At 43.2% G+C, this 25,992-nt stretch overlaps 2 protein-coding genes and 1 pseudogene across 12 annotated transcripts in view; 1 reads left to right on the forward strand and 2 right to left on the reverse strand.

Annotated features, from left to right (window-relative positions):
• Positions 1–776: 776 nt before the first annotated feature.
• On the forward strand, positions 777–4,917 carry LOC143502283 (polyadenylate-binding protein 1-like; annotated as a pseudogene).
• A 7,595-nt stretch (positions 4,918–12,512) lies between these two features.
• alx1 (ALX homeobox 1) lies at positions 12,513–18,314 on the reverse strand. The gene is made up of 4 exons (XM_076997389.1): positions 17,954–18,314; positions 16,992–17,296; positions 16,358–16,486; positions 12,513–15,298 (listed from the first exon to the last, which is right to left on the reverse strand). The coding sequence occupies exons 1-4, from the start codon at positions 18,171–18,173 to the stop codon at positions 14,957–14,959; spliced, it is 996 nt and encodes a 331-aa protein (XP_076853504.1). The 5' UTR covers positions 18,174–18,314; the 3' UTR covers positions 12,513–14,956.
• A 6,792-nt stretch (positions 18,315–25,106) lies between these two features.
• lrriq1 (leucine-rich repeats and IQ motif containing 1) overlaps positions 25,107–25,992 on the reverse strand; it is a 39,522-nt gene continuing 38,636 nt past the window's right edge. For 8 of the 11 annotated variants that reach the window (XM_076984711.1, XM_076984666.1, XM_076984655.1 and 5 more), the window contains one exon: positions 25,107–25,740. In XM_076984711.1, the coding sequence (XP_076840826.1) occupies positions 25,616–25,740 (125 nt within the window). In that variant the 3' untranslated portion in view covers positions 25,107–25,615. The remainder of the gene's footprint in view (positions 25,741–25,992) is intronic. The other 3 variants (XM_076984662.1, XR_013122837.1, XR_013122838.1) reach the window with 3 other exon arrangements.

The following is a 25,992-nucleotide window of genomic DNA, read 5'->3' on the forward strand; positions in this document are numbered from 1 at the left end:
TTCCCCTTTAAGCCCAGCTCACAGTGCAACAAACTCAGCAAGGGGTCAGAATGAAGGTCAGTTCATAACACTCCTCTGAGTGGCCATCAGAACACCACCCTCCTGCCCTCCTGGAGCTGGGAGCTCAAGGCCAGAGAGGAGGCTGGGAGCAGCGGCCCTTCTCCCCCGCCACCAGTGAGAGGAGAGATGCTCAGGACAGATGGAGTCGGCAGCTGCTGACAGAGGAGCCAAGAGGTGCTGCGTAGGAGAGGTGGAGGAGCGGAGGAGTCCATTATCATCCCGGGAGATAAGGTTAATGGTGCGGCAGCAGCTGCACACAGGCCAGAGTCATGGATCTTCCCTAAAGGTCAATCGCATTCCACACCACTTTTGATATTTTATTCCGATTGCTCCCTGTTTGATGGAGGTGTCCACACTCCAGGATCGCTAATGTTTACTCCAAAACAGGACAAAGAAGGAAACGGTTTGTAAGTTTGTGTGAGCACTGAGTGAAACAGACCTGAAAGAGGTTCTTATGTCTTCTAGAAGACTGTGTTAAACGATCCATTCAGCCATAAATTCCTGAATGGACCTGAGCTCGGTCCATGATTTCTGTGGTAAGGTATGCAGGCACTTGTGAGCAGTACCCACCGATTCTCCACAAGTCGGGTATCGATCGCACATAAATGTCTAACGTATTCATATGGATGTCGGCAGTGTCTCTGTGAAAGAGTAGACTATGCAGCCATCCTCACAGTTCATGTACCAGGGACACAGATGGACAAGCAGCATCAGTGATGAATCGTCTAGACTCAGGTGAGCTGCAGAGACACAGGGCCCAGCACAGGGGACTCAGTACTGGCGGATGTTGAGTCAGACCTGGTGCTGATGTCCGAGATGCGGAATGAAGGTTTAATAATGAACAAACTGGGTCCAGGTTGGGCACAGAGGGCCAAGGGCCCGGAAATGCCACTGAGCAAACAGACGATGGTAAGAAACAGGGGAATCATTAACAAAGAGGCTTCAGTTCACTCTGGGCTACACAGTCCTCAAACGCAAGCAACGTTTCAGTTCCTGGAACTGAAAGTCGTAAAGTGCAAAGGACCCTTTTAAATCTGAGTCACAAATGACATCAGACAGCCATCTAACACTGGCACTGGTAACAGTGCTTCCTAGGGACATCCATTAACCGAGCGTGGTAATGTCTGAAGAGCCAGCAGAGTCAGTCATAAATGTTTTGTGCATCACGTCACACATGAATAGATGGTTCTTCGTCTTATCTCTGTCATACCTGAAATAGGTGATAATTAAATCAACAATTTAGTATTTATACATCACTTGTGATGTGCACCAGTACCAACGAGATGGTCAAATGTGTATAATCTCACAGATAAGTGCTCTTTGCTATCACTGAACCTGCTGCTTTGACATTGTTCTTCCACAACACCTCATAACACATCTATTGGTCATTTGTCCATGAGCCATGAGAACGCCTGTGATGCCTGTTTGTTCATCTTTTTCTTTATTTTTTCTCTATCCAGTGAAATGATTAGAAGTAGATCTCCAAATTCTGCATAACTGAATAGTAACACTTTCACTGTAAGTGTGGCACAGCACACCCATAAATGACTCCTGAAGGAAAACATTGCCTATCTCTCGTTTGGATGTCCAAACAACATGTGACTTTGCATTTTAGATGAAGGCGTAAACACAGAGAGGGCTGATGAGTGCAGCCTGGCACCTGCTGTGCTGAATACTGATGCAATGATACTGGTCCCAGGGCCACTGGGACACACCTCTGTGGCCCCATGGAGAGGCTCCGGCAGGCTCGTGGACAACCAACCCCTCCTCCCTCCTCATCACACCCTGTTTCATAGAGGCAAGGACAGCAGGGGCCCCTCCCATGTCAAAAGCCTCAGGTGATGAATTAATGCTTAGAGACCCCAATTCCTACCCAGAAGGCACAGCAGGCAGATACAGTGTGATGCAGTAAACGGGTCTGTGTGCAGGGACGGCAACATGGCCAGAGCACTGAAGGGATCTGGTGCCAGGAGGACGAATCATTCTCTCTTTTCATGTCTTGCTCTGCAGCACAGAGGCTTTGATTGGGATTCACTTTCTACACATCTACACTAGTGGTGACTGCTAACATCCACCATTTTCAACACTCTCATAACTGGGGCTGTTGAAAATACAACCTTTAAAGACATCTCCTGAATCCCTCCATACCATCACCAGTGATTGGCTTTCTGTTAATAAGCATGTTTGTTTATCACACCACCCCCGTTATGATGCCCATTATAAACTTACCTTAGTTACCTTAGAAGTGCTGAAACTCGTAAATCAAAGTGTAACAATTTTAGAACTGGACATTGTAAATAACATTTAAATTGATATTTTAAAATTAACTGTTAAAATAGTACAGCATATACAAACCTCCCTGAGTTTCATCTACACATAAACACATTCAAATTAAAAACAAGCACTCGGCTTTGTTGTGACCTATTGTAATACTGCCACCTGCTGGTAGCTTTGGTTACAACCCAACTGTAAGCGCAATAAGATTTGGTAAAATGTAACAAAGGTCTATTTCACAACTCTTTAGTTTTCCACTACATCGTTTGTTTTTACTATGTACACTTATTTAGAAAAGCAGTGGAATTGTTGTATTGTTTTCTGTTTTAGTTGTCTTATTTCTTAGTTGCAGACAGCAGACGTGGTGGGACTTCATTACTGATGTGAACCCCTTGCCAATGTCTTCCAAGGGAATTGCTTAGCAGTTTCTTACAGGAGAGAAGACACTTACACTGTAGTTATTTAGGTCACTGCAAACAAAACAAACAAGCAAACAGAGATAAATGCCGACACTGCTCGTCAGGGGGCGCTAGCATTCAGACACTGCGTTATGTTCAGCAGGGTTTGAATCTCAAATTTAACACTAACGATGAGAGAAACAGTACAAACATGTCTAGCCTTTTTTACTGTGATTCAGTTCCATGTCTGTGCTACTGCATTACAGCCATGCACATCGCACATTCCACTACTTGCAGTGGCAGTCATGGCCTGGTGGTTAGGGAACTGGTCTTATGACCGGAGGGTTGCAGGTTCGATTCCCAGACCTGCAGGCCATGACTGAGGTGCCCCTGAGCAAGGCCCTAACCCTCAATTGCTCACTTGTTTAAAAAAAAATGTAAGTCGCTCTGGATAAGGGCGTCTGCCAAATGATGTAGATGTACTTGCTATCTCCAGGGTTGCCAACTTTTCAACATCACTTGGAGTGAAATTTGATCTTGGGGGGGGGTAAAATGGACACCAATCAAGTATTATATCGCGATCGATCGATCACCAGTGGTTGGTAACTCATTGAATCAGGTGTAGATCATAGACAAATAAACTACCCTGGTAGTGTTGTGTTCTGATGACATCACGATTTTCTGACAGTATGAAAACTAAACCAGATGAAAGTGAGGTGAGCAAATTTTGAGTCGATCAGTGTTCTCAGTAGAGCAGTGAAGGCAATGAAGGTAAGTCCGTCCCTGCCACTGATTCTTCACAAAAAAATAATAGGCAACGCAGGATCTGACGCCAACTGAACCGGGTTTATGAAGGAGACCCAGCACAGCAGCTAACAAACCGACGCGTTGCTATGGAGCTAGTCTCGTTAGCAACAGGCCAAACTAGAGAACAGGCGAGTTTCGAGGTCTTGATTGTTATGTTACTCTTTATCATCGATATTTTAAATGACGCAAGTGTGAAAACGAGAATTTTAAGTCGATTTTAAACCTCAACATTTACCGTGACGAGTCAAGATGAACCCCAGCGCCCCTACTTATCAGATGGCCTGCCTGTTAACGGCATGTTGCTCAATGCCAGAAAAGTGTTTATGGGGCGTTTCAAATCTCGCAAAGAGCACGAGGCAGAGCGCGGGGCCAGGGCCAAGGAGTCACCAATGTATACATCAAAAACTTTGGCGAAGACATGGACGATGAAAAACTGAAAAAAGTCTTCAGCAAATACGGCAACGTGATGAGCATCTGTGTTATGACAGACGACAGCGGCAAATGAGGCATGCGGATGCTCAGAAGGCCGTAGACGAGATGAATGGGAAGGAGCTCAACGGTAAGCTCATCTACGTAGGCCACGCTCAGAAGAAAGTGGAGCGGCAGACGGAGCTGAAGCGGAAGTTTGAGCAGATGAAGCAGGATCGCATGACACGCTACCAGGCCGTTAATCTCTATGTGAAGAACCTGGACGACGGTATCGATGATGAACGCCTGCGAAAAGAGTTTTCACCCTTTGGAACCATCACCAGTGCCAAGGTGATGATGGACGGCAGCCGCAGCAAGGGCTTCGGATTCGTGTGCTTCTCCTCGCCGGAGGAGGCCACCAAGGCGGTGACTGAGATGAACGGGCGCATCGTGGCCACCAAGCCGCTCTACGTGATGTCCAGCCAGCACGTCACCCCGCAGACCATGGGCCCTCTCGCGGCTCCTGCAGTACAAATACGCAGCAGGTGTGCGCAACACCGAGCAGCACCTGAGCGGTCAGCCCCAGGTCTCCATGCAGCAGTCCGCCGTGCACGTGCAGGGCCAGGAGCCTCTGACGGTCTCCATTCTGGCGGCCGCCCCCCCGCAGGAGCAGAAGCAGATGCTGGGTGAGCGGATGTTCCCTCTGATCCAGAACATGCACCCCACCTTGGCGGGCAAGATCATGGGCATGCTGTTAGAGATGGACAACTCTAAGCTGCTCCACATGCTGGAGTCGCCCGAGTCTTTGCGCTCCAAGGTTGATGAGGCCGTCGCAGTGCTCCAGGCTCACCAGGCTAAAGAAGCCGCTCAGAAAAACGTGACCAACTCTGCCGGGGTCCCAAGCGTCTAGGCCCAGGGACAGGAAACTTGCTTCACTGGGAGTGGGAGGGGATTAAAACATTGAGAAAAAAATAAAACATTGCATTCTTCACTCGTTTCTCATCTCTTTCTGTGCTGAGACAACTATTACCTGTTAGCATAGAATGTAGGGGAGACCAGGGACAGTTATAACATGGAACGGTTGTAACACCACGAATTCCTCCAAACAGAAACAAGCTAGAGTGATTACACTCACTGTGCACATGCTCAGTTAGACTGTCTTCTTGCTGGCGAACGTAAATTGTTACCGGGGTGTAAAATGGACACAAATTAAGTATTATATCACGATCGATCGATCGCCGGTGGTTGGCGCCAGAGCGAACTAGTAACACATTGAATCATAGATGTGGATCAGAGGTAAATAAACTAGATTTTTTTTTTCGGCGTGAGAAATCGGAAGTGTGGCGTGAGAGCGTGTGAAGACGGTCAAATGCGTGTGTCTCACGCTCAATGCGTGAGAGTTGGCAACCCTGAGACAGTATGCTTCAGCAGATGAGTGTGAAGGTGCTAGTTGTGCTTAGCTTTCCACCAATCAATCAATCTATCTATCTATCTATCTATCTATCTATCTATCTATCTATCATAAGCAGAATTAGTCTATTCAAGCTACACTATATAATAAAGTGAAGGGTTAGGGTTATTATGCTTATATATATATTAGGCCTGTGTTGAAAAAAAATCGATTTTCCGATTCAGAATCGATTCGCATATGATGATCTGATAATCGATTCGTACGTCCAAAGATCGATTTTTAGTGAACTTTTACCCCCGCCTCGTCACTGAATTCACGCAGGCGTGCTCGGTCTAACTAACTGTAAAACAACATGGCGTCGGACAGTGACGGTAACGACGATAGTCAAATCGGCAATCTAAAAGCAGAAGGACAGTTTATCCAGTGTCAGTGACTATTTACAGTTATTCCATGTCACTGACAGTTTACTCAGTGTTTTTACAGTTTAAAAAAGTTAAAAATGTTCTTGTAACGTTGGGCGCAATGCGATGGACGAGACAGAATCCTTTGCACTTTCCAAATCGTTAAGTTTATTACATTTACCGAAGCGCAGACAGCGCACATAAAACACATTTACATAGAACATGTGTGACTCAAACAACGACGAGCACAGGACGCTGCGCGAACACACAAACCCCACGTGACGAGACGAGCCACAGGTGAGACGGACTATCACAAGACGCAGCCGCACCCACGGAGATCTACAGACGCAGACGAGTAGACGCAGACAACGTTAACACACGCCCAACACGGAGGGGTCGGGGACCGTAACATGACAGTTCTGTTCTTATATTCGCACTTTAAAGAAAAATACACGTTTACATTTTATACTTTCAGTTTATTAAGTGTGAGCACTTTTAAAATAAAAATGCATTTGGTAGCAACAGCTTTTGGGTGAATTCTTAATTATTTCAATCATAATAATAATGCACTGGTTAGTGTCCCAGTAGGAGTCCACTGTTGCAGATATAGACACCTCAAAGATATCCTCTGTTTATTGTCCTGCTTATTACCTTTCTTGAAGGTAGATTTATGATGACCCTTTTCACCAGTCTTCCAGCCATCAGTAACTACCAACTATTTGCTGATTAATATCGATATAATACTAGTTTTAACATGTTGCTTCTGTACATAGTCAGGAAACAGCTCAAATACACTTTTAATAACACTAAACCCCAAATTGGATCGAATCAGATCGAATCTATTAAATCGGATTAAATCGAAATAAATCGATTCTTAATCTCGATTTATCGGATCGATTCCGATCGGATCGATTCTTGGAATTTGAATCGATACCCAGCCCTATATATAGACCTAATGTTTAAGATTTTTTTAAGCTTTTAAACATGATTTTAAACTTTTAAACAGGAACTTAAAACTGAAAATACTATTTTAAAAAAACAGTCACAAACACACATCCGTACTAATGTCAAGATACACATACAGTGAATGTCAACATGATTTCTTGCATTTGTTTAGGTTTTTTTTCTGTAAGTAGGGGAGACCAGGTATGGTTGTAACACTTTTTGTTTCAGCACCTGTAACTCACTGAATTTTTGAGCTAGATTTCTCAAACTTTTATACAAAGTACACCCATTTGTTTACTACAAAGGGCACCAATTCAAACTTCAATTGAAATATCACAGCCATCGTGAGTTGATGTCAAATACAAGGTTGTAACACATGCTGGGGTAAGTTGTAACAATTAGACAAAAGAAGCAAAAACAGAGGCCACACCATGCAAAATGCTTCAAAAAAATTTTTTTTATAAAATAACAATCCAGAACAATGTCTCTCTCTCTGTGACTGACCATAACTCATATCCACTTTCTGTTTTACTCAGAAGTGTGTGTGTGTGGGTGGGTGTGTAAATTAGTGTACTAGAACAAACTTATTTAACAATATGTATGCTTAATGAACATTTGCAGGTAGACCTCTGTCAGTCTTTCTTTAAAATAATTAAAAATCAAGAAAGTTTTCTTGGTTGTATGTAAGGTGATGGTTGTAACACATTTTAAAGCTCTGTTTACAACCCACCCCACCCCTGTCAGCTATTGTTTAACTAGCTCAAGGTTACTTGAAATTAACAGGGAAATTTTTTTTTTATTTACCTGAGAAACTACAGTTTAATGTAATATAATTCATATGGTTTTATCTGCAATAGTATAAGTACTAAACAAAATATAGTCTTGATTCAGAAATGTACTTTCTCACCTCAAAATCATTTTTTTCTCTATGGAATCTGTATGTGCCTGTTTACAGCCTTGATATTCACCATGTGGGATCAGGGAGGAATTGGGTAAATACTGGAATGATCATATGACTCATATCTTATCCATAATCGGTGGAACTGATGGTGTTACAACTCTCCCCATGTTACAACCATACCCGGTCTCCCCTACAGAGGAACAGTAGGGACACCATTTTTACCTGCAGGGGGCAGCCTGGTATACATGCTTTTTGAAAACCCTTTCTGTGTGTGTGTGTGTGTGTGTGTGAGAGAGAGAGAGAGAGAGAGAGAGAGAGAGAGAGAGAGAGAGAGAGAGAGAGAGAATTCATGATTGAAAGGTTCAACTACATAATCTGGCTTTAAAACTGTTTGGTACAATTATTTATGGTCACAAAACTATTGTCCTTCTTTATCTCCAAATTGACAGAATTCCTCAGGTCACCGTGTAATGACTGAAGAGGTTTGAATCAAATACAAAGCTGTATGTCATCGGTGTAGTGCCACAGAGACGGTGGCCTCCACTGAAGACCCTCGGGTCCAGAGAAGGGATAAGCTTAAGCCTCTCAAAGGTGTTTAATCACCAGTGGGGAGGGGGTGGTGGTGGTGGTGAGGAGGAGGAGGGTACCTTCCCCCGTGCCTGACTAGAAGCCCCCAGTGGTGGGGAAGACCAGACTTCAGCAGGTCAGCGTTTACCATGGTGCACAGTGCTAGGCTCAGTAACACAAAGCCCTTTGAGGCAGATCTGTTAGAGCAACAGCGTCACATGAGAAGGGTGTGGACATCATCCTGTCAGTCAGCGGCTGCTCACGGCCGAGCGTGGGCCCGGGTCTCAGCGTCCCAGCTGCTGCCACAAATAAATCACCATGCATAGGACACCTCCATCCAGAGGACACAGAGGACACACCCTCCACCCAGGGAACACACAGGTGGTGCACAAGCAAAATTGAATAAAGCATCAGGCACTCACGGCCTATTAGGAGCGGTTTACACTGCACACCTGGTTCTGGGTTTGGTTCTGGGAGAATAATACAGCCAACATGATCTCTGAGCAGTACCTTCGGTCCTCAGAGCTCTTCAGTAGAGATTAATGAGGTGACTGTATTCGATATTTCAGTCCAGTCACTGCACGGAGTGCTGAGGGGAAAGGACCTCATACAGACAAAAAAATTATAATCTTATTTGATTGATTAAGCCCAAATAAACTGATGGCACAACCTCACCAATTGGAGAAGAAGGTCGAAGTTCTGCATTCAAAGTTCAGCTTTGTGATCATGTGTCCACTTCTTATGAGACTCCTTGTTCCTGAGGTATTCCCACAGTGAGAAGCCAACTTCAAAGCCCTGTGGGGGAAGGAGCAGTTTGAAAGCGTAGTTCACCCTCAGATGCCCATAGGGTCAGCCAATCACATCAATACATGTGATAAGAAATGAGCACATCTCCCCATTAGTTCATGATGGTGTGGCAGGGTGATACGTCTCTGTCCGCTCCACAGAGATCACTTTTAGTGGGAGGCTCAAAAAGTGTGTTTTATCATCAAAGGATAGGTCACATTCTCCATCAGCACACTATATTCATCACTGCCAAACTGCACATAACTCTCTGAAATGTGACTGTGCCTCTTACGATGAGCTGCGGAGCAGACATTACAGTACGTCTGTGTGTAGTAATATGTGATAGTTCAGGTTTTATCAGCTGATACTGAACAAAAGTATTCTTATGGAAAATGTTCTTAGGGTGCTTGCCACTGTCTCTCGAGAATATGGATTTGAGAGGATATCAATAACTCCATATTGTTAGCTGTTCAATCATCACGCATTTTAATGCTCTTTGACTTTATCTCTTTATATCTTTTCTGTATGTCTTAATGTAGAAACATGGTACAGAATATCAGCTGCTGTCCATCCACAGCTGTGGAGGTGCAGGGCAAGATTGTGAGGAGTTGGGGGGGGGGGGGGGGGGGAGCTAGCCTGGGTGAGGAGGACTCAGGGCTTACGAGCCCCCGAAGAGTGCACTCCTGTGAACCCCCGAAGAGTGCACTCCTGTGGAGAACCCTGTGGAGAACCCTGTGGGAGTCTGATTACAGTCTGATTACAGGGGACGGAGGTGCTCATCTGCCATCTGATAGTGGGATACTTTAGGGAAGCTTACAGTACATGTTTATTTAGTTTAGTTCACAGTGCATGTGAGTAAATGCTAATGCTGACATTGGCACTTCATTTCAGCCTTGCTTTTAACTAGCAAATAAGTATCTGAACCTTGCTTGAATGTGACATTTGTGAGTTTTTTATTTTATTTTGTTTTATTTAAGATCAAGTGTGGAATACTAATTATGTATATGACTTTCACAGGCACATAAGTTAATGGCTCATGTCAAGACTCCACAGTTAATTATGCTGCATGTAGGGATTGTTTGTTTTTCTCTGATAATTAATTGTGTGTTTATTACTTCCATTTGTTGTGGCATTAGCAAACATCATTATCTCAGTAGGGGGTTTGCCTCATCTAAATATTCATAAGCACACGATTTATCTAAATATTCATGAGCACAGGATTTATCACAACTTAACATCTGAGTCACAGATGGGATGTGTGGTCTGCTCTCACTGTTCACTGTGTGTGTGTGTGTGTGTGTGTGTGTGTGTGTGTGTGTGTGTGTGTGTGTGTGTGTGTGTGTGTGTGTGTGTGTGTACATGATTCGCCACAAGTCTCCCTTCTCTCTCAGGACTCATCCTTACACTGCAGACACCCTGCACTTCATATCCGTGCTTTCAGCAGAGAGGAGGACGTACTGCTGCGTACACACAGCTGAGAACTCTTCTCGCATTCTCTCACTTCTCTTTATCTGGCGTTAGAGGTCACTTCGAGTCAAACTGACCAAAATCTTTATTTTTAATAGAGATTTTGTTCAGGGAGTCTTTAAGTAGAAAGTAGGGTCTGTCAATAAACAGTTATCCTCAGCTTCGAGACACCATTCCTGCTGTACTCATAAGACAAAGGATGAATGTTCATCGTAAGCTTCTGGCAGACGTGTGGCCACAGCAACGTGAATCACACTCTTCATTCTGACATTTTTATCCTGCTCTGTCTAAATGTGTCTTCCACACGAGTGTTATGTCTTCTCTGATCTATATGACTTTATACTGCCCTCAGATGCAGATCTCCATGAGAGAAGCCAATAAAAAAATCACTTCACACACAATAAGTCATTTGGCCTCCACTGCACGGGAGGCAGTTCTGGGAATTTTGTCATAAATCCATGCTGTCAACGGAGCAGCACAGAGCAGCTCGGAGCAGCACGGAGCAGCACAGAGCACGGTTCCTGCCGTACAGACGGAGCTGTCGCAGCAGGAAGAGCAATCGTCAGTCCCACGCTCAGCAGGCTCTGAAAACACAGTGGCTCCACTGCATGCTGGGAGTTTTCCTGAGCGATGGTGCCTGGCTGAAACGTCCATCAGGGAATGTTGTTGGTGCACAGGTTGAAAGGAAAGAAGTCCTACGAGATGCCCAGCAGGAGCGCCACCTAGAGGCCAAGACTGCATTCAACCAACTGTGTGTTTATTGTCTCGCGGTTGAATTCACTGTGTCAGAGATGTCTTACATGTGCAGGACCACGCATGAGAAACACTGTCAAGACTGTTTCTCTGTCCTGCTCTGAGTCAATGTGTAGGATCCAGGAAAACCTGTAATGTGCAGCGCAGGGGAGGAAATACTGGTTCATGGAGTAACAGTGGTCCAGCAGACTGTAGGATTCAATTGGTGATGCTGCATTTGCCATACTGAGTATGTAAATACATGTAATATAGGCCACAGTACGTAAATACACATAGTATAGTCCACAGTGAGTATGTAAATATATGTAGTATAGTCCACACTGTGTATGTAAACACCATAGTGTAGCCCTCAAGGAATATGTAAACACCAGTCATCATAGTATACAGTTATCATGCAATACACAAGTAGTATAGTCCTCACTATGTGAAAATCAGTAGTATAGTCCTTACTAGTATGGAAACACCAGTGGTGTAGTCCACAGTCAGTATGCAACCATCAGTAGTATAGTCCTCTCTTAGTATGGAAACACCAGTAGTATAGTCCACTCTGAGTATGTACACACAAGTAATTTAGAACACAAACTGCCAAATAGAAAGCGTAAAGTTTTTGAAAGTACCACATCTCACCATTTCAATACTGGACCGTTGAGGTGGAAGTCTTCCTTGGTCTGGACAACATACTCTACATCAATAGAGTAAAACTTCACAAACTTGGAAAAAAGGCTTTACTAAAGTTAAATTAGTTCAATAATACTCCTGCACACTCAGGACACACATAGTACGTCTCCGCTTCCCCCGAGTCCTCTAAGGCTCCCAGCATAGCAGAGACAGAGGAAATCTCTCCAGGCCTGGTCTGCTGCAGACCTGGCTATGAGGACATGAACAGAGGGGGCTTTCTCTTCCTAATCGAGTTTGAGACTCTTCCAGCTATCGTAACGGAACAGGCCGATGTCAGGCATCTCTGTCGGTTTGGACTGGACACTTTTCCACCAGTGGTATGGAAATTGGACCCCTGTGAAAAGGTTTTGACTCACAGAAAGTGTTTATCTTCACCCAGCTGTAGTGTATGTGTGGAAGGTAATAGTCTCTCTGGATCTTGTGTCTCTCATAATGACTGACATGTAATACATGTAGAGTTTGTAATAAAACAGAAAAACTAATAAACATAATAATAGCTTAAAAGTCCTATTTCTTGACAGCGTATAAAATACTTTACACATACTTTACCCGCTCAGGTGAGTATGTTACACAATCAGCGGTGTACGTGTGGAGTACGGAATACATTGGGAAGTACTTTACATATTCACGTGAGTATGTTACACAATCAGGAGTATTTTACATACTCAGCGGAGTACTTTACACACTCAGTGGAGTGTGTAACATATTCGGGGGAGTACTTTACACAATCAGGTGAGTATGTTACACAATCAAGTCAGTATTTTAAACATTACGGTGAATATACACTCAGATGAGCTTCAGCTAGAACCCTGTTGTGTGCTGCAGACTCTCTTTCAACCAGAACACACACCTGTTGAGCATTTCAGCTGGAGGATTCATGTCAGATCATTTCAGGCTATTTAATAACCCCCTACATGTCTGAATGACGCTCCAGTGTAAATGGTGCTGTCAAGGGATTCTCAGTGCTCAAGAAACCAGGCTCAGCCCAAAGAACTGTTTACACTGCAAAGACAAACACTAATGATTCAGCAGTAGGACAGAAATAATCTTCAGAGTCACAATCAGTACATCTACACATTAAAATACACAAATGCTCTTCAGAGTCACAGTCTGTAGAGCTATACTTTAAAATACACACACTCTCACACATGCACACACATGCATGCAAACACGCACACACATGCATACTCACACACACACAAAGTTCTCTTACTCCCCGTGGGTGTCTGACGTGCTCTTCCTGGGTGTGGGGTGGCAGTGTGGGCTGTCTGCTTCCTCACCCCTCACCTTATGTACGTGAGCCTCAGTATTAATGACTGAGATCACCCCACAAGGTCAAACCCATTCAGTCCCGCTGATGAATCTCATCTGCAGCAGCACATTTTCCTCACATGTGGCCGCCTAATCTGTCTTTCAGAGGGCCAGTGTGGTGAACCAGTGAGGAGGACCAGTGTGGAGAACCAGTGAGGAGAACCAGTGTGGAGAACCAGTGAGGAGACCACAGATCTCAAGGTGGGGGTAATTATTGACAAATGACACAGCCACATACAGATTAGTGGTCTCACACACACACTCGTGGCCAGGTATGCATGCACACACTCACACACTCACACATACATACAAAGCCTGACCTCCATAACAAACCCAGTCTGGTAAATACATGTCCTTTTTGAGCCAAGAATTGGTGCTAAGCAACTTACTTATGTATTTATTTCGGCCTGTCTTTATAAAAGTCTGGAACAACATTTTAAACATATTCAGAATTGTGGCGGTTTTACACAGCTTTTTAACAGAAGCATGTACACTAAGACACAAAGGACTGACACCAGCTCCTTGGATGCTCTATAATTACTAAATAAATACACATTTCAAGATGATCATTTAGTAAAAATATTTTACAAAAGCTAATTATAATTTTTATCCCAAATGTAGTCTATAGACACAGGGCATATGTACACTCAAGGGCTGAGATGCCTGTGATCACATCAAACAGAAACAGCCTCAAACAGCAATATCATATGTAATCATGTCATCTTCCCAATATCATAACACATTTGTGATCAATAATCCAGCTACTTGTTGAACTGGCAAAAATAGAATGTATGTTTAGTATTTAAAACACAGAAAAGTTAAAATGTTAAATATTACATAAACTAAAAACTGTTTTTGATGTGATTATTTGTTCTGTTTTTGAATGGTGTGAATCAGAAAAAGGTTCTAACGTATTACAAAATATAAAACCTAAATTTGATCTGTTCAGTGTCATTTGGGGTAGAACGACAAATGCCTTCCAGTAATGGGCAAAAACAGACATATCACATTAAGTGGCAAACTACCAATCTTCAGCGGTGTGAAACCATTTTTATTGAAATAATATTACCCTGGAGCTCCTCATTGCAGCCATTGTTCAGAGCTGTGCGCACACACACACGCACACACACGCACACACACAAAGCACAGAGCAGCCTCCATTCTAAGCCGTGCACACACATATACACACACAAACACACACACACACACACACACACACACACCTGGCACAGGGCAGCCTGCGTTCTGAGCTGTGCGCACACACGCACGCACACACACACACACACACACACACACACACACACACACACACACACACACACACACACACACACACACAGTGTTACTATGCTGGGGACTCCACCTCTGCTCTGGCTCCTCGCACCAGAATGTCGTTAATCTCACAATGGTCTCTGAGCTGCTGTTTTCACACTACCATAAGTGCGTTAGAAATAATAAGGTAATGCATTTTCAAGGGTTCCTAGTAAGATTGATTTCTAAATCATAGGAAATACAAACAATACGTGGGCCAAGTAGCTGAGAGCGTGTGGAACAGGTGGTGAGGACCAGGCTTCTGGGCTTCTGTAAAAGTGTCAGTCATTCAGCCACCGAGTAGGTCAAAGAGCATAAGTCATTCTTGAGTTAATGTCTGTGCTGATGCATCAGCCCCTGTCTGAGCACTGCGTGGAGCAGACGTCTGAAGACAGCCGCCTGAAGGCAGAAATCTGAAGGCAGCAGTCTGAAGGCAACCGTCTGAAGGCAGCCATCTGAAGGCAGCACTCTGAAGGGCTCACATGGCCCAGGAGATGTTAGCCGTGTGCTCTTTGGCCTTCATGCGAAGCACAGCAATACTAGATGAACGGCGCTCAAACTCCGGCTTGCTCTGGAACGCTGCGGTGGGGCCACCAGGGGCCGGGCCCAAGAGAGAATCGGCAAAGAAGTTGTTCATGGACATGGGACCAACGCCGAACTGGTTCTGCTGGTGGTTTGGGAAGCCCACGTAGCCGTGTTCTGAGGCCCGCGGGGAGTGAGGATACGGTCCAGGCACACAGGGCGGAGAAGCACGCGGGATAACACACGATGACATCACTGCCCCACCAGGGGCCGGGGCTGGCCACAAGTTGTTCGGTATCTGCGTGGCGTGAGAAAGGAGGAAAACATCAAAACTCAAAGGCTCAAACAGACACAAACACACACACACACGCACATATATATCTGTTCTCCCCTAAAGACATTTTTAGGGCCCAATGAACATTCTTAAGGTTAATCTAGGGGCTGAAACGGCCTGAAGCGAAACCGTCGATCAGAAATCGCAGGAAGAAACGTCTGTCTAAACCATCAAAAACAAAATGTCTAAGCTATATCAGTTATGGCCAAAGAGAGCCCTTTTCTGCTCCGGGAAGGAGAACGGTAGTGTGTCAGCACGGTCTGCACATAACATTCTTTACATATTACATCAGGCCTCAGTACAATACACCAACAATGTTGTCCAGCATTACAGATATCTTCAGACTGTTTTTTTGAGACACAGTAGGAATACATTTATATTCACAATAGGAATCCAAATTCTATACACCTCATGAGAGAAATTATTTTGCAAATACTTTTGATGAGAAGCCTCTTCAGATAAACATCATAAGGAATATTTTAAGTGTTATGTTTAATTAGTGTGAGCATATTCAGAATCGCAGAACTTTAATCTCTAGCCTACTCTAACCTCTAGCCTACTAGATAATGCAATGCAAAAAAAATTAAGAAATGCAATATGTTATATGTTACACCGTGTATAATAGTTACTTCAGAATATATTTTTGTTTCAGTTTGGAGGAGAGGCAGGCTTCATCACTAGTGTTTTGTGCTTTGTAAAACACGTGCTGCACTAAAACTCAATTAGACACTTCATATTTTAGAGTGTTCATATTTTAGAGTGCTCATATTATAGAGTGCTCATATTTAGCAAATCGCAAATGAATTCTGAGTCCTTCAAAAGCGACCCACCTGCGTCCAGCAAATGTCTGTGCGCAGACCGTGTACATCACTAACTCACGGCCTCAAGACACAGAGACACTGAGTTTATTGCGCAAACGAGCGTTGTGCGTCCAATTAACTAATAAGACTAATTATTTTCTCGCACGAGAAGCAAACTAAATCGTCCCTTGACAATAAAGCAAAAAATAAAATGGAAACTCACCTGTGAATATGTGTCGGTCCTTGGCAACACTGATATGTCGTATGTTGCTGCAAAGTGGTTTTTAGTTTGCTGGATTTGCCCGTAGCGTTCCCTCTTCCTCCATTTCGCTCTTCTGTTTTGGAACCAAACCTTTATCCCAGCAAAACCAAAAATACTTAATTGTCTGCACGCATAAGTAACATAGGCTATATGATATTCATCTTAACATTCATAAGCGATTAATATCTGCGCAATCGGATTTTTATACATTCAGCAACAGAATGGTAAAATCCATATTTACAGTAGCCTATTTAGTCTATAGGCAATCTTTAAATAAACCTGCATGAAAAGGCCAAACAGTATCCAAAAATTGTCAATAAGATCGACATAGAGAAGTAAAATAAGTCAAGGCCCGTAGGCTGTTTAGTTTAAGTAAAAAGACCAATTCATGAGGGGATTACAAGATCATTTAACCTAGGCTCGTGTAACATTATTATTATTATTATTATTATTATTATTATTATTATTATTATTATTATTATTATTATTTTACTTGTGTATTTTCTGACATATTTATAAATGAGTGTATTAATAAACCATGCAATATAGTAGCATGAAGGAACCGAGATGAAGTGGTAATTGACGTGTAAATGACCTGGACCCGGGCCTCCGTCAGGTCGGTGCGCGTGGCCAGCTGCTCCCGCACGTACACGTCGGGGTAGTGAGTTTTCTGAAAGACTTTCTCGAGCTCCTCCAGCTGAGCGCTTGTAAAAGTTGTGCGATGTCTCCTCTTTTTACTGCTCGACACGTTGCTGTCGCATTTGTCCCCGAGTTCGTCCAAGTCCGTGTTGTCCTGAGCGGATGTCACCGGGGACGTCCCTACGCTGCAGCAGTCGTCCATCGCCCTCGTGAGCTGCGCGTGCACGCTGCCTTCCTCGGGTTTGGGGCCGCAGTAATTAGCTGGTGTAAAGGAACAAGCTTTTTGGTGAGCTAGTAGCTCACTAATTCACACAATGTGAAAAGTGAACACTGAATAATTTTTTATGTAGGTAAAAAATATATTTTGTGGGCTTGCTCGAGTTCCTACATGACAATACATAAAAGCATAAAAGTACGTAAAAGCACTGTCAACTGATACAAGTACACCGTGCTGTAAAATCGGGTGTTTGAATATAACTTTGCAAAGTTGTAACATGCACCCAAATAATATTTCATGCACTACATATAATACATAACGCATTATGGACATTTGTTATGCGTTGCAACTGTGATGAAAAAGTTAGACCCTGTACAAAAGCGGCCAGTCAACATTTAACAACAGGACGTGGGGTTTAGTCAGGTTTCAAATATATAAAGCATTTCTCCATATGCATTTGGTGGAGGCCAAAGTACAAAGGTCATTTTAGTATTAGTATAGTAGCCTATAGGCTATATTTTTTATTTTACTCAGCGATGGCGAATGGTCATAATCTCAAGGCGTAAGCAGTCATGCTCTCAATAAGGCCTAACCTAGTCTAATTCACAAAAGCTTATAAACCGACATTTACCCCAGATTACCACATCCCCAAGAACGGCAAAAAGCATATATCCATATAGGGTAAGTGACAGCAAACTCACTGTTTTGGTTGTCACATGGAGAGGATCTCTCCAGGCTTGTGTGGTGGTCAGTGTTTTGAAGAGGGTAGGCTTGCGCGCACTTAGGCGAGGTCTTGCTGTAGTACTGCACGCTGTCTAAACTCTCCATGACTTGATCCAGCGTGCTGCCTGATCCCATGTAGTAATCACACTTACTCGGTTGGCTTTTCATTGTGAATTTATCGGTCATGTATTCCATCATCAGACGCTGCCCTCGTCTCTCGCGCGACGTTCGTCAAAATAGATCATAGAGGTTTAATTATGTTACGCAGAAATAGGTGAAGCAGTCCGAAAACCGATTATTTGCGCAGAGCGTTAATTTGTCTTGTCTTTAAGAGATCGAGCGATTCTCCTTATATCTGCGAGGAGAGGGGTCTCCCAGTAGCCTCCCAACTTTTAAATATGGAGAACTTAAACTCCACCCACGCCACACATACACAATTTCCACACAGATTTATGAAACGTTGAGCGATAACCTAAATAGAAACAATTATAGATACTCTTGTATATGCCGTATTTTGATAGATTTGGTGCCTACTGATGAGGTATATAAAAAGGAATAATGCGACAGGCTCTGCAAAGTAGATAACAATTTACTAACAAGATATACTAACAATTTAATTAAATTGTCTGTATCAAGGTAACATGTACAAAAGAGAACAGTTTTCAATGTATCATTTATTATTAGTATTATCATCATTATTATTATAAATTATTACAATATTACAGCGTCATAAGTAGTTAGGATTACTCATTATAATTACATTTTAGGCTGTGCACGAAACTGTTATTTAGTGCAACTTGCTCTAAAAAATACTGACAGATTTTTTAAAAGCTGCTTCAGTGGGCCTGAGTCTCTCGATAAATGCATGTGTATTTAATGCACTGGAATTTAATTTACGTGCAGAAGTTTCAAATTATACCAAAACACACACACACACTGAACAACACAACCATCACTCTAAACTATTAGATTATATTTTGTAAAACTCTAAAAGGTTCTTGACTCTAATAGATTCTTTAAAATTGTATGTCTAGGGCAAAAAATCGTACATCATGTTTCAACACAACAGGACAATGTGTTACTTGTGAGAACTCGTCGGTCGGACACAACTACTACAAAGAGCTATTTATAATTCCGGTGCAACAGTTTTTCCTCAAACTCATTTAGTAACGCATTTGTTTTTTTTTTTATCATTTTATAATTCGTAACCCATGACAATTATTAATTTTGGGGCTTTGTGTCTTACTTGTGTGTTTAAAATTACCAATGCACAAGCACAAATAGAGGTAGAAATAATGTAAAGAATTCTACAGGGCTTGATCATTTTCAGCTATTAATGCCGAGTGTGACGCTGACTTTTCCGTAAAATCATCAAAACTATTAAAAACTTTAAATCACTCTAGTGTCGCCACTACATGCAAATAATTTCACTTTAGCCGATATAAAAGTGTGGTTTTGATCATGTGGTAGCGTCCTTATGAAGCACGAGGACTGAGAAACTGACACCGTAGGGTCAGCATTGGGTCAAAAGCGCACAGCCATGCTGACCACCTGAACCACCGTGTTTCAAACAGGAAGCTGTCATCTGACTCCACACTCACTAAATGGCTTTTATAAAAGAGATCGCACATTGAGAAACTTTCTCATTTACCAGCAAATCGTACCACCTGCCAGGCTAGCCATATCTAGTCTCGCGCTGCCGCAGGGCCGCGAGCAGCTCCCAGGGTGGACGGTGCCACTTCACGCGCAACCAAAATAAACACGAGCGCTCTTAAGTAGCGCGAGCGCGGGCGGGAAGGGCTTTTACGAGACCTCTGACAGGACGCAGCATTCGGCCTCACGCTGAGGATAAAATGCCAAAAGAGATGTTTTGTTGTGATTTCTGTTCGGCATTTTTAGTCAGTGACTATTAACGTTGTGTAGTTACAATGTTTCATTTCCCAGAAGTTATTATACAGCACCAAACAAACTTTGGGCGCTGCAAGTTTGAGCTTTCAAGTTCTGGCCAAGTTTAATTGCATAAATAGGAACTCCTATATTGCTTAGAAGCAAAACCAGTAACAATTTCTTTAGCTATTTAAGAAAACAATTTCTTCGATAGCAACAGCCTAAACAAGTTTTGATGACTCTGAGGTGCGGAATGAGGTGCGGAATGAATTGCTTATTGTTCATTTTAAAGTTGACAGCAATTTATTCAAGTTTATTAAACACAGGTGTTAGTGTGAAATAAAGATAGAATTGAAAAGTAATTTTAAGACACGTATGTAGTTTAATTCGTTACAACTTAATTTAGTAAAGTAATTTCAGGACTTTAATATCCACATAATTTAACCACTGCAACGACGCAAATGTGCATAGTACCGAATATGCATAGTAATTAGTTGCTATTAAAACTGTCGCTCTGTCTAATCTTGGAGCAGCTCTGTTGAAAGTTCGTGGCTGGAGTAAGTTTGTCAGTGGGTCTGTGTACACACACGCTTCCCGTCGCTTAAGTAATTAAAACGATAATAAACGACGCGGCTGGCCGACCGTTCCATAACGGCCTCGTCACCGCAAACGCTGAAACTGCTCGGAACAAGAGCGCTGAACATATGCGTTGGGAGGCCTATAGGTTTTAGAGGCCTGTTCACATTATTAAGATCCCACTTCTTGTCAAAACGACCCATATGTTGCAGAAAAAAGCTTTAACCATATACATATTTATTTTCCCTAATGTGTTCCTATGTAATTAAATAAAACTCAAGACCATTAGAAACCTAAGCAAACGTACAGAGTATTTGATTGCTTTAAAGTATTTCACTCAGGCCTGTGGAACTGTGTCCACATGAGCTGTTATGAAGATCATCTCTTTTGGTTTACCCTCATGCTGGCTGTGGACTGCAAGTGGTATGAATTATCATCTGGCATCCTCCACTGACAGGAGTTCGACTGTCACTTCAGTCTGATGTAATGGTTTTCTGGGGGCTCATACATTCACTCAAAGGCACGGACATGAACGCTCAGAACCAAAAACCCATTAAAGCTCCCGTGAGGTTTCTAGGGTTCGTCACCTTTAGGAATCTTCATAATTATAATTTCCTTTATGAGCACAGAACTAATCAAGTGTATAATTTCGTAATGTTGTTTGCAAACATTTCGCTACGATCCTATTCAAATCCTATTTATTTCAGTAAATAAAGTTTATCCTTGTGAGGAAGGTGTATGTGTTATAATGGAGGTGTTAAGGAAATGTGCTTCTCATTGGTTAATTAACTAGCAAAGCATTTTGTTTGACAGGTGCCAAAATCTGCTAAATATATTTCAGCAAACGTCATAGTCATACAAGCATAACATGCTGTTGGAGAGCTGGTCTACATGCCTGTCTCTAATAATACGCTGTTGGAGAACTGGTCTACATGCTTGTCTCTAATAACACGTTGTTGGAGAGCTGGTCTACATAACTGTCTCTAATAACGTGCTGTTGGAGAGCTGGTCTACATGCCTGTCTCTAATAACATGCTGTTGGAGAGCTGGTCTGTATGCCTGTCTTTAATAACATGTTGTTGGAGAGCTGGTCTACATGCTTGTCTCTAATAACATGCTGTTGGAGAGCTGGTCTGCATGCCTGTCTCTAATAACATGCTGTTGGAGAGCTGGTCTAGATGCTTGTCTCTAATAACATGCTGTTGGAGAGCTGGTCTACACGCTTGTCTCTAATAACATGCTGTTGGAGAGCTGGTCTACATGCCTGTCTCTAATAACATGCTGTTGGAGAGCTGGTCTACACGCCCGTCTCTAAGAATATGCTGTTGAAGAGCTGGTCTACATGCCTGTTTTTAAAAACACGCTGTTGAAGAGCTGGTCTACATGCCTGTTTTTAAAAACACGCTGTTGGAGAGCTGGTATACATGACTGTCTCTAATAACATGCTGTTGGAGAGCTGGTCTACACGCCCGTCTCTAAGAATATGCTGGTCTGCATGCCTGTCTCTAATAACATGCTGTTGGAGAGCTGGTCTAGATGCTTGTCTCTAATAACATGCTGTTGGAGAGCTGGTCTACATGCTTGTCTCTAAGAATATGCTGTTGGAGAGCTGGTCTACATGTCTGTCTCTAATAACACGCTGTTGGAGAGCTGGTCTACATGCCTGTCTCTAATAACACGCTGTTGGAGAGCTGGTCTACACGCCCGTCTCTAAGAATATGCTGTTGAAGAGCTGGTCTACATGCCTGTTTTTAATAACACGCTGTTGGAGAGCTGGTCTACATGACTGTCTCTAATAACATGCTGTTGGAGAGCTGGTCTACATGTCTGTCTCTAATAACACGCTGTTGGAGAGCTGGTCTACATGCCCGTCTCTAAGAATATGCTGTTGAAGAGCTGGTCTACATGCCTGTTTTTAATAACATGCAGTTGGAGAGCTGGTCTACATGCCTATCTCTAATAACACACTATTGGAGAGCTGGTCTACATGCTTGTATCTAATAACATGCTATTGGAGAGCTGGTCTACATGCTTGTCTCTAATAACACACTATTGGAGAGCTGGTCTACATGCTTGTCTCTAATAACATGCTGTTGGAGAGCTGGTCTACATGCTTGTCTCTAATAACATGCTGTTGGAGAGTTGGTCTACATGTCTGTCTCTAATAACATGCTGTTAGAGAGCTGGTCTACATGCCTGTCTCTAATAACATGCTGTTGGAGAGCTGGTCTACATGCCTGTCTCTAATAAACACACTGTTGGAGAGCTGGTCTACATGCCTGTCTTTAATAACATGCTGTTGGAGAGCTGGTCTACATGTCCGTCTCTAATAACACGCTGTTGGAGAGCTGGTCTACATGCCCGTCTCTAAGCATATGCAGTTGGAGAGCTGGTCTACATGCCTGTCTTTAATAACATGCTGTTGGAGAACTGGTCTACATGACTGTCTCTAATAACATGCTGTTGGAGAGCTGGTCTACATGTCTGTCTCTAATAACACGCTGTTGGAGAGCTGGTCTACATGCCCGTCTCTAAGAATATGCTGTTGAAGAGCTGGTCTACATGCCTGTTTTTAATAACATGCTGTTGGAGAGCTGGTCTACATGACTGTTTTTAATAACATGCAGTTGGAGAGCTGGTCTACATGCCTATCTCTAATAACACACTATTGGAGAGCTGGTCTACATGCTTGTATCTAATAACATGCTATTGGAGAGCTGGTCTACATGCTTGTCTCTAATAACACACTATTGGAGAGCTGGTCTACATGCTTGTATCTAATAACATGCTATTGGAGAGCTGGTCTACATGCTTGTCTCTAATAACATGCTGTTGGAGAGCTGGTCTACATGCTTGTCTCTAATAACATGCTGTTGGAGAGCTGGTCTACATGTCTGTCTCTAATAACATGCTGTTAGAGAGCTGGTCTACATGCCTGTCTCTAATAACACTGTTGGAGAGCTGGTCTACATGCCTGTCTCTAATAAACACACTGTTGGAGAGCTGGTCTACATGCCCGTCTCTAAGAATATGCTGTTGGAGAGCTGGTCTACATGCCTGTCTTTAATAACATGCTGTTGGAGAGCTGGTCTACATGTCTGTCTCTAATAACACACTGTTGGAGAGCTGGTCTACACGCCCGTCTCTAAGAATATGCTGTTGGAGAGCTGGTCTACATGCCTGTCTTTAATAACATGCTGTTGGAGAGCTGGTCTACATGACTGTCTCTAATAACATGCTGTTGGAGAACTGGTCTATATGCTTGTCTCTAATATCATGCAGTTGGAGAGCTGGTCTACATGCCTGTCTCTAATAACACACTATTGGAGAGCTGGTATATATGCTTGTCTCTAATAACATGCTGTTGGAGAGCTGGTCCACATGATTGTCTCTAATAACATGCTGTAGGAGAGCTGGTCTACATGCTTGTCTCTAATAACATGCTGTTGGAGAGCTGGTCTACATGCCTGTCTCTAATAACATGCTGTTGAAGAGCTGGTCTACATGCCTGTCTCTAATAACACACTGTTGGAGAGCTGGTCTACATGCCTGTCTCTAATAAACACACTGTTGGAGAGCTGGTCTACATGCCCGTCTCTAAGAATATGCTGTTGGAGAGCTGGTCTACATGCCTGTCTTTAATACCATGCTGTTGGAGAGCTGGTCTACATGTCTGTCTCTAATAACACGCTGTTGGAGAGCTGGTCTACACGCCCGTCTCTAAGAATATGCTGTTGGAGAGCTGGTCTACATGCCTGTCTTTAATAACATGCTGTTGGAGAGCTGGTCTACATGACTGTCTCTAATAACATGCTGTTGGAGAACTGGTCTATATGCTTGTCTCTAATATCATGCAGTTGGAGAGCTGGTCTACATGCCTGTCTCTAATAACACACTATTGGAGAGCTGGTATATATGCTTGTCTAATAACATGCTGTTGGAGAGCTGGTCCACATGATTGTCTCTAATAACATGCTGTAGGAGAGCTGGTCTACATGCTTGTCTCTAATAACATGCTGTTGGAGAGCTGGTCTACATGCCTGTCTCTAATAACATGCTGTTGAAGAGCTGGTCTACATGCTTGTCTCTAATAACATGCTGTTAGAGAGCTGGTTCATATGCTTGTCTCTAATAACATGCTGTTAGAGAGCTGGTCTACAAGCCTGTCAATAAGAATATGCTGTTGGAGAAGAGAGCTGGTCTACATGCCTGTCTCTAATAACGTGCTGTTGGAGAGCTGGTCTACACGCCAGTCTCTACGAATATGCGTTTGGAAAAGAGAATTGGTTTACACGCCTGTCTCTATTAACACGCTGTTGTTCCCTGTTATCAGCTGTTTGTTTTCACACTAATTATCTTGTCAGGCTTCAGCTGTGGCCCAGACAGTGTTTGCTCTAATCACTGTGTTTATGTCCCCGGTGTCTGACTTAAAATACACAAACATGACTGCTTCAATCTGATACTAACAAAGGACAAAATGCAAGACTCCTCACAATGCCATTGACTTCCAAACAGACTCATAGTCTGACTCAGACTCAGCTCTATTGGCTGGTGGGCCATATGTCTGAGGTTCTACACACTATTTTTTCCCCCCAGGTATTTTTCACAGAAGGCAATATGGCTAGTTAGTACGGCACGGAGAAGTCCGGGAGCCTGTGCAAAAGCGCATCAATTACAAATCCTTTATTAAAGCTAAGAAATGGCAAACATTGATCAAATAAACATGAGGAATTTTAGGTCATGTTTCTTAATTGCAGCAGATAGGAATAGAGAAGGTCAACAAAGCACAAATATGTAAACAAAGTCAAAGTGAATTACAGCAAGAATGAGCTGCTTCCTGCTGCCTGTCGTTGTCTGCGTATTAGGCATGTCATTTGAAAAAGGTGTCCCCCCTCTCCATGACTCCACGCTCACGCTAAACGCACTGATATATGAGAACAATAACCGCCCGCAGTTATTTAGACTGTTCCTCATCCACTGCTCCTAATTCATTTGCGGGAGGAAGCTGAATTTCAGCAGAGATCAAATGTGCACAATCAGCGTTTTAAGGGATTATAGACACAAAACCTGAACACGTCATCCTTGGAAAATACATGTGTAAATAACATGAGGAGCTGAGTTTGGAGACATTCTTGTCCTGGTTCCTAATATGGAGTAGTGAAGTTATCTGGAGAGGTTCACTTGGTCCTCCTCCTGCCTCCGCCCCAGCCGCCGCTCTGCCGCACGGGGTTGTCTCTGAACGAGATGCGCTCCTTCCGAGGAGGAGCCGAGGTGACTCCTCCAGGAGATGATGCTTCTTCTGCTGTGAAAAAACACAGGACCAGCAGCGTCACTCAGGATCGATGGAGGGAGACAGAACTCCCCCGTGTAAGAACACCCTGCTGCATGAACACAACACCTCCACATAACTACACCCTGCTGCATGAACACAACACCTCCACATAACTACACCCTGCTGCATGAACACAACACCTCCACATAACTACACCCTTCTGCATGAACACAACACCTCCACATAACTACACCCTGCTGCATGAACACAACACCTCCACAT

The sequence above is a fragment of the Brachyhypopomus gauderio genome, chromosome 2 (assembly GCF_052324685.1).
Source record: "Brachyhypopomus gauderio isolate BG-103 chromosome 2, BGAUD_0.2, whole genome shotgun sequence".
NCBI lineage: Eukaryota > Metazoa > Chordata > Actinopteri > Gymnotiformes > Hypopomidae > Brachyhypopomus > Brachyhypopomus gauderio.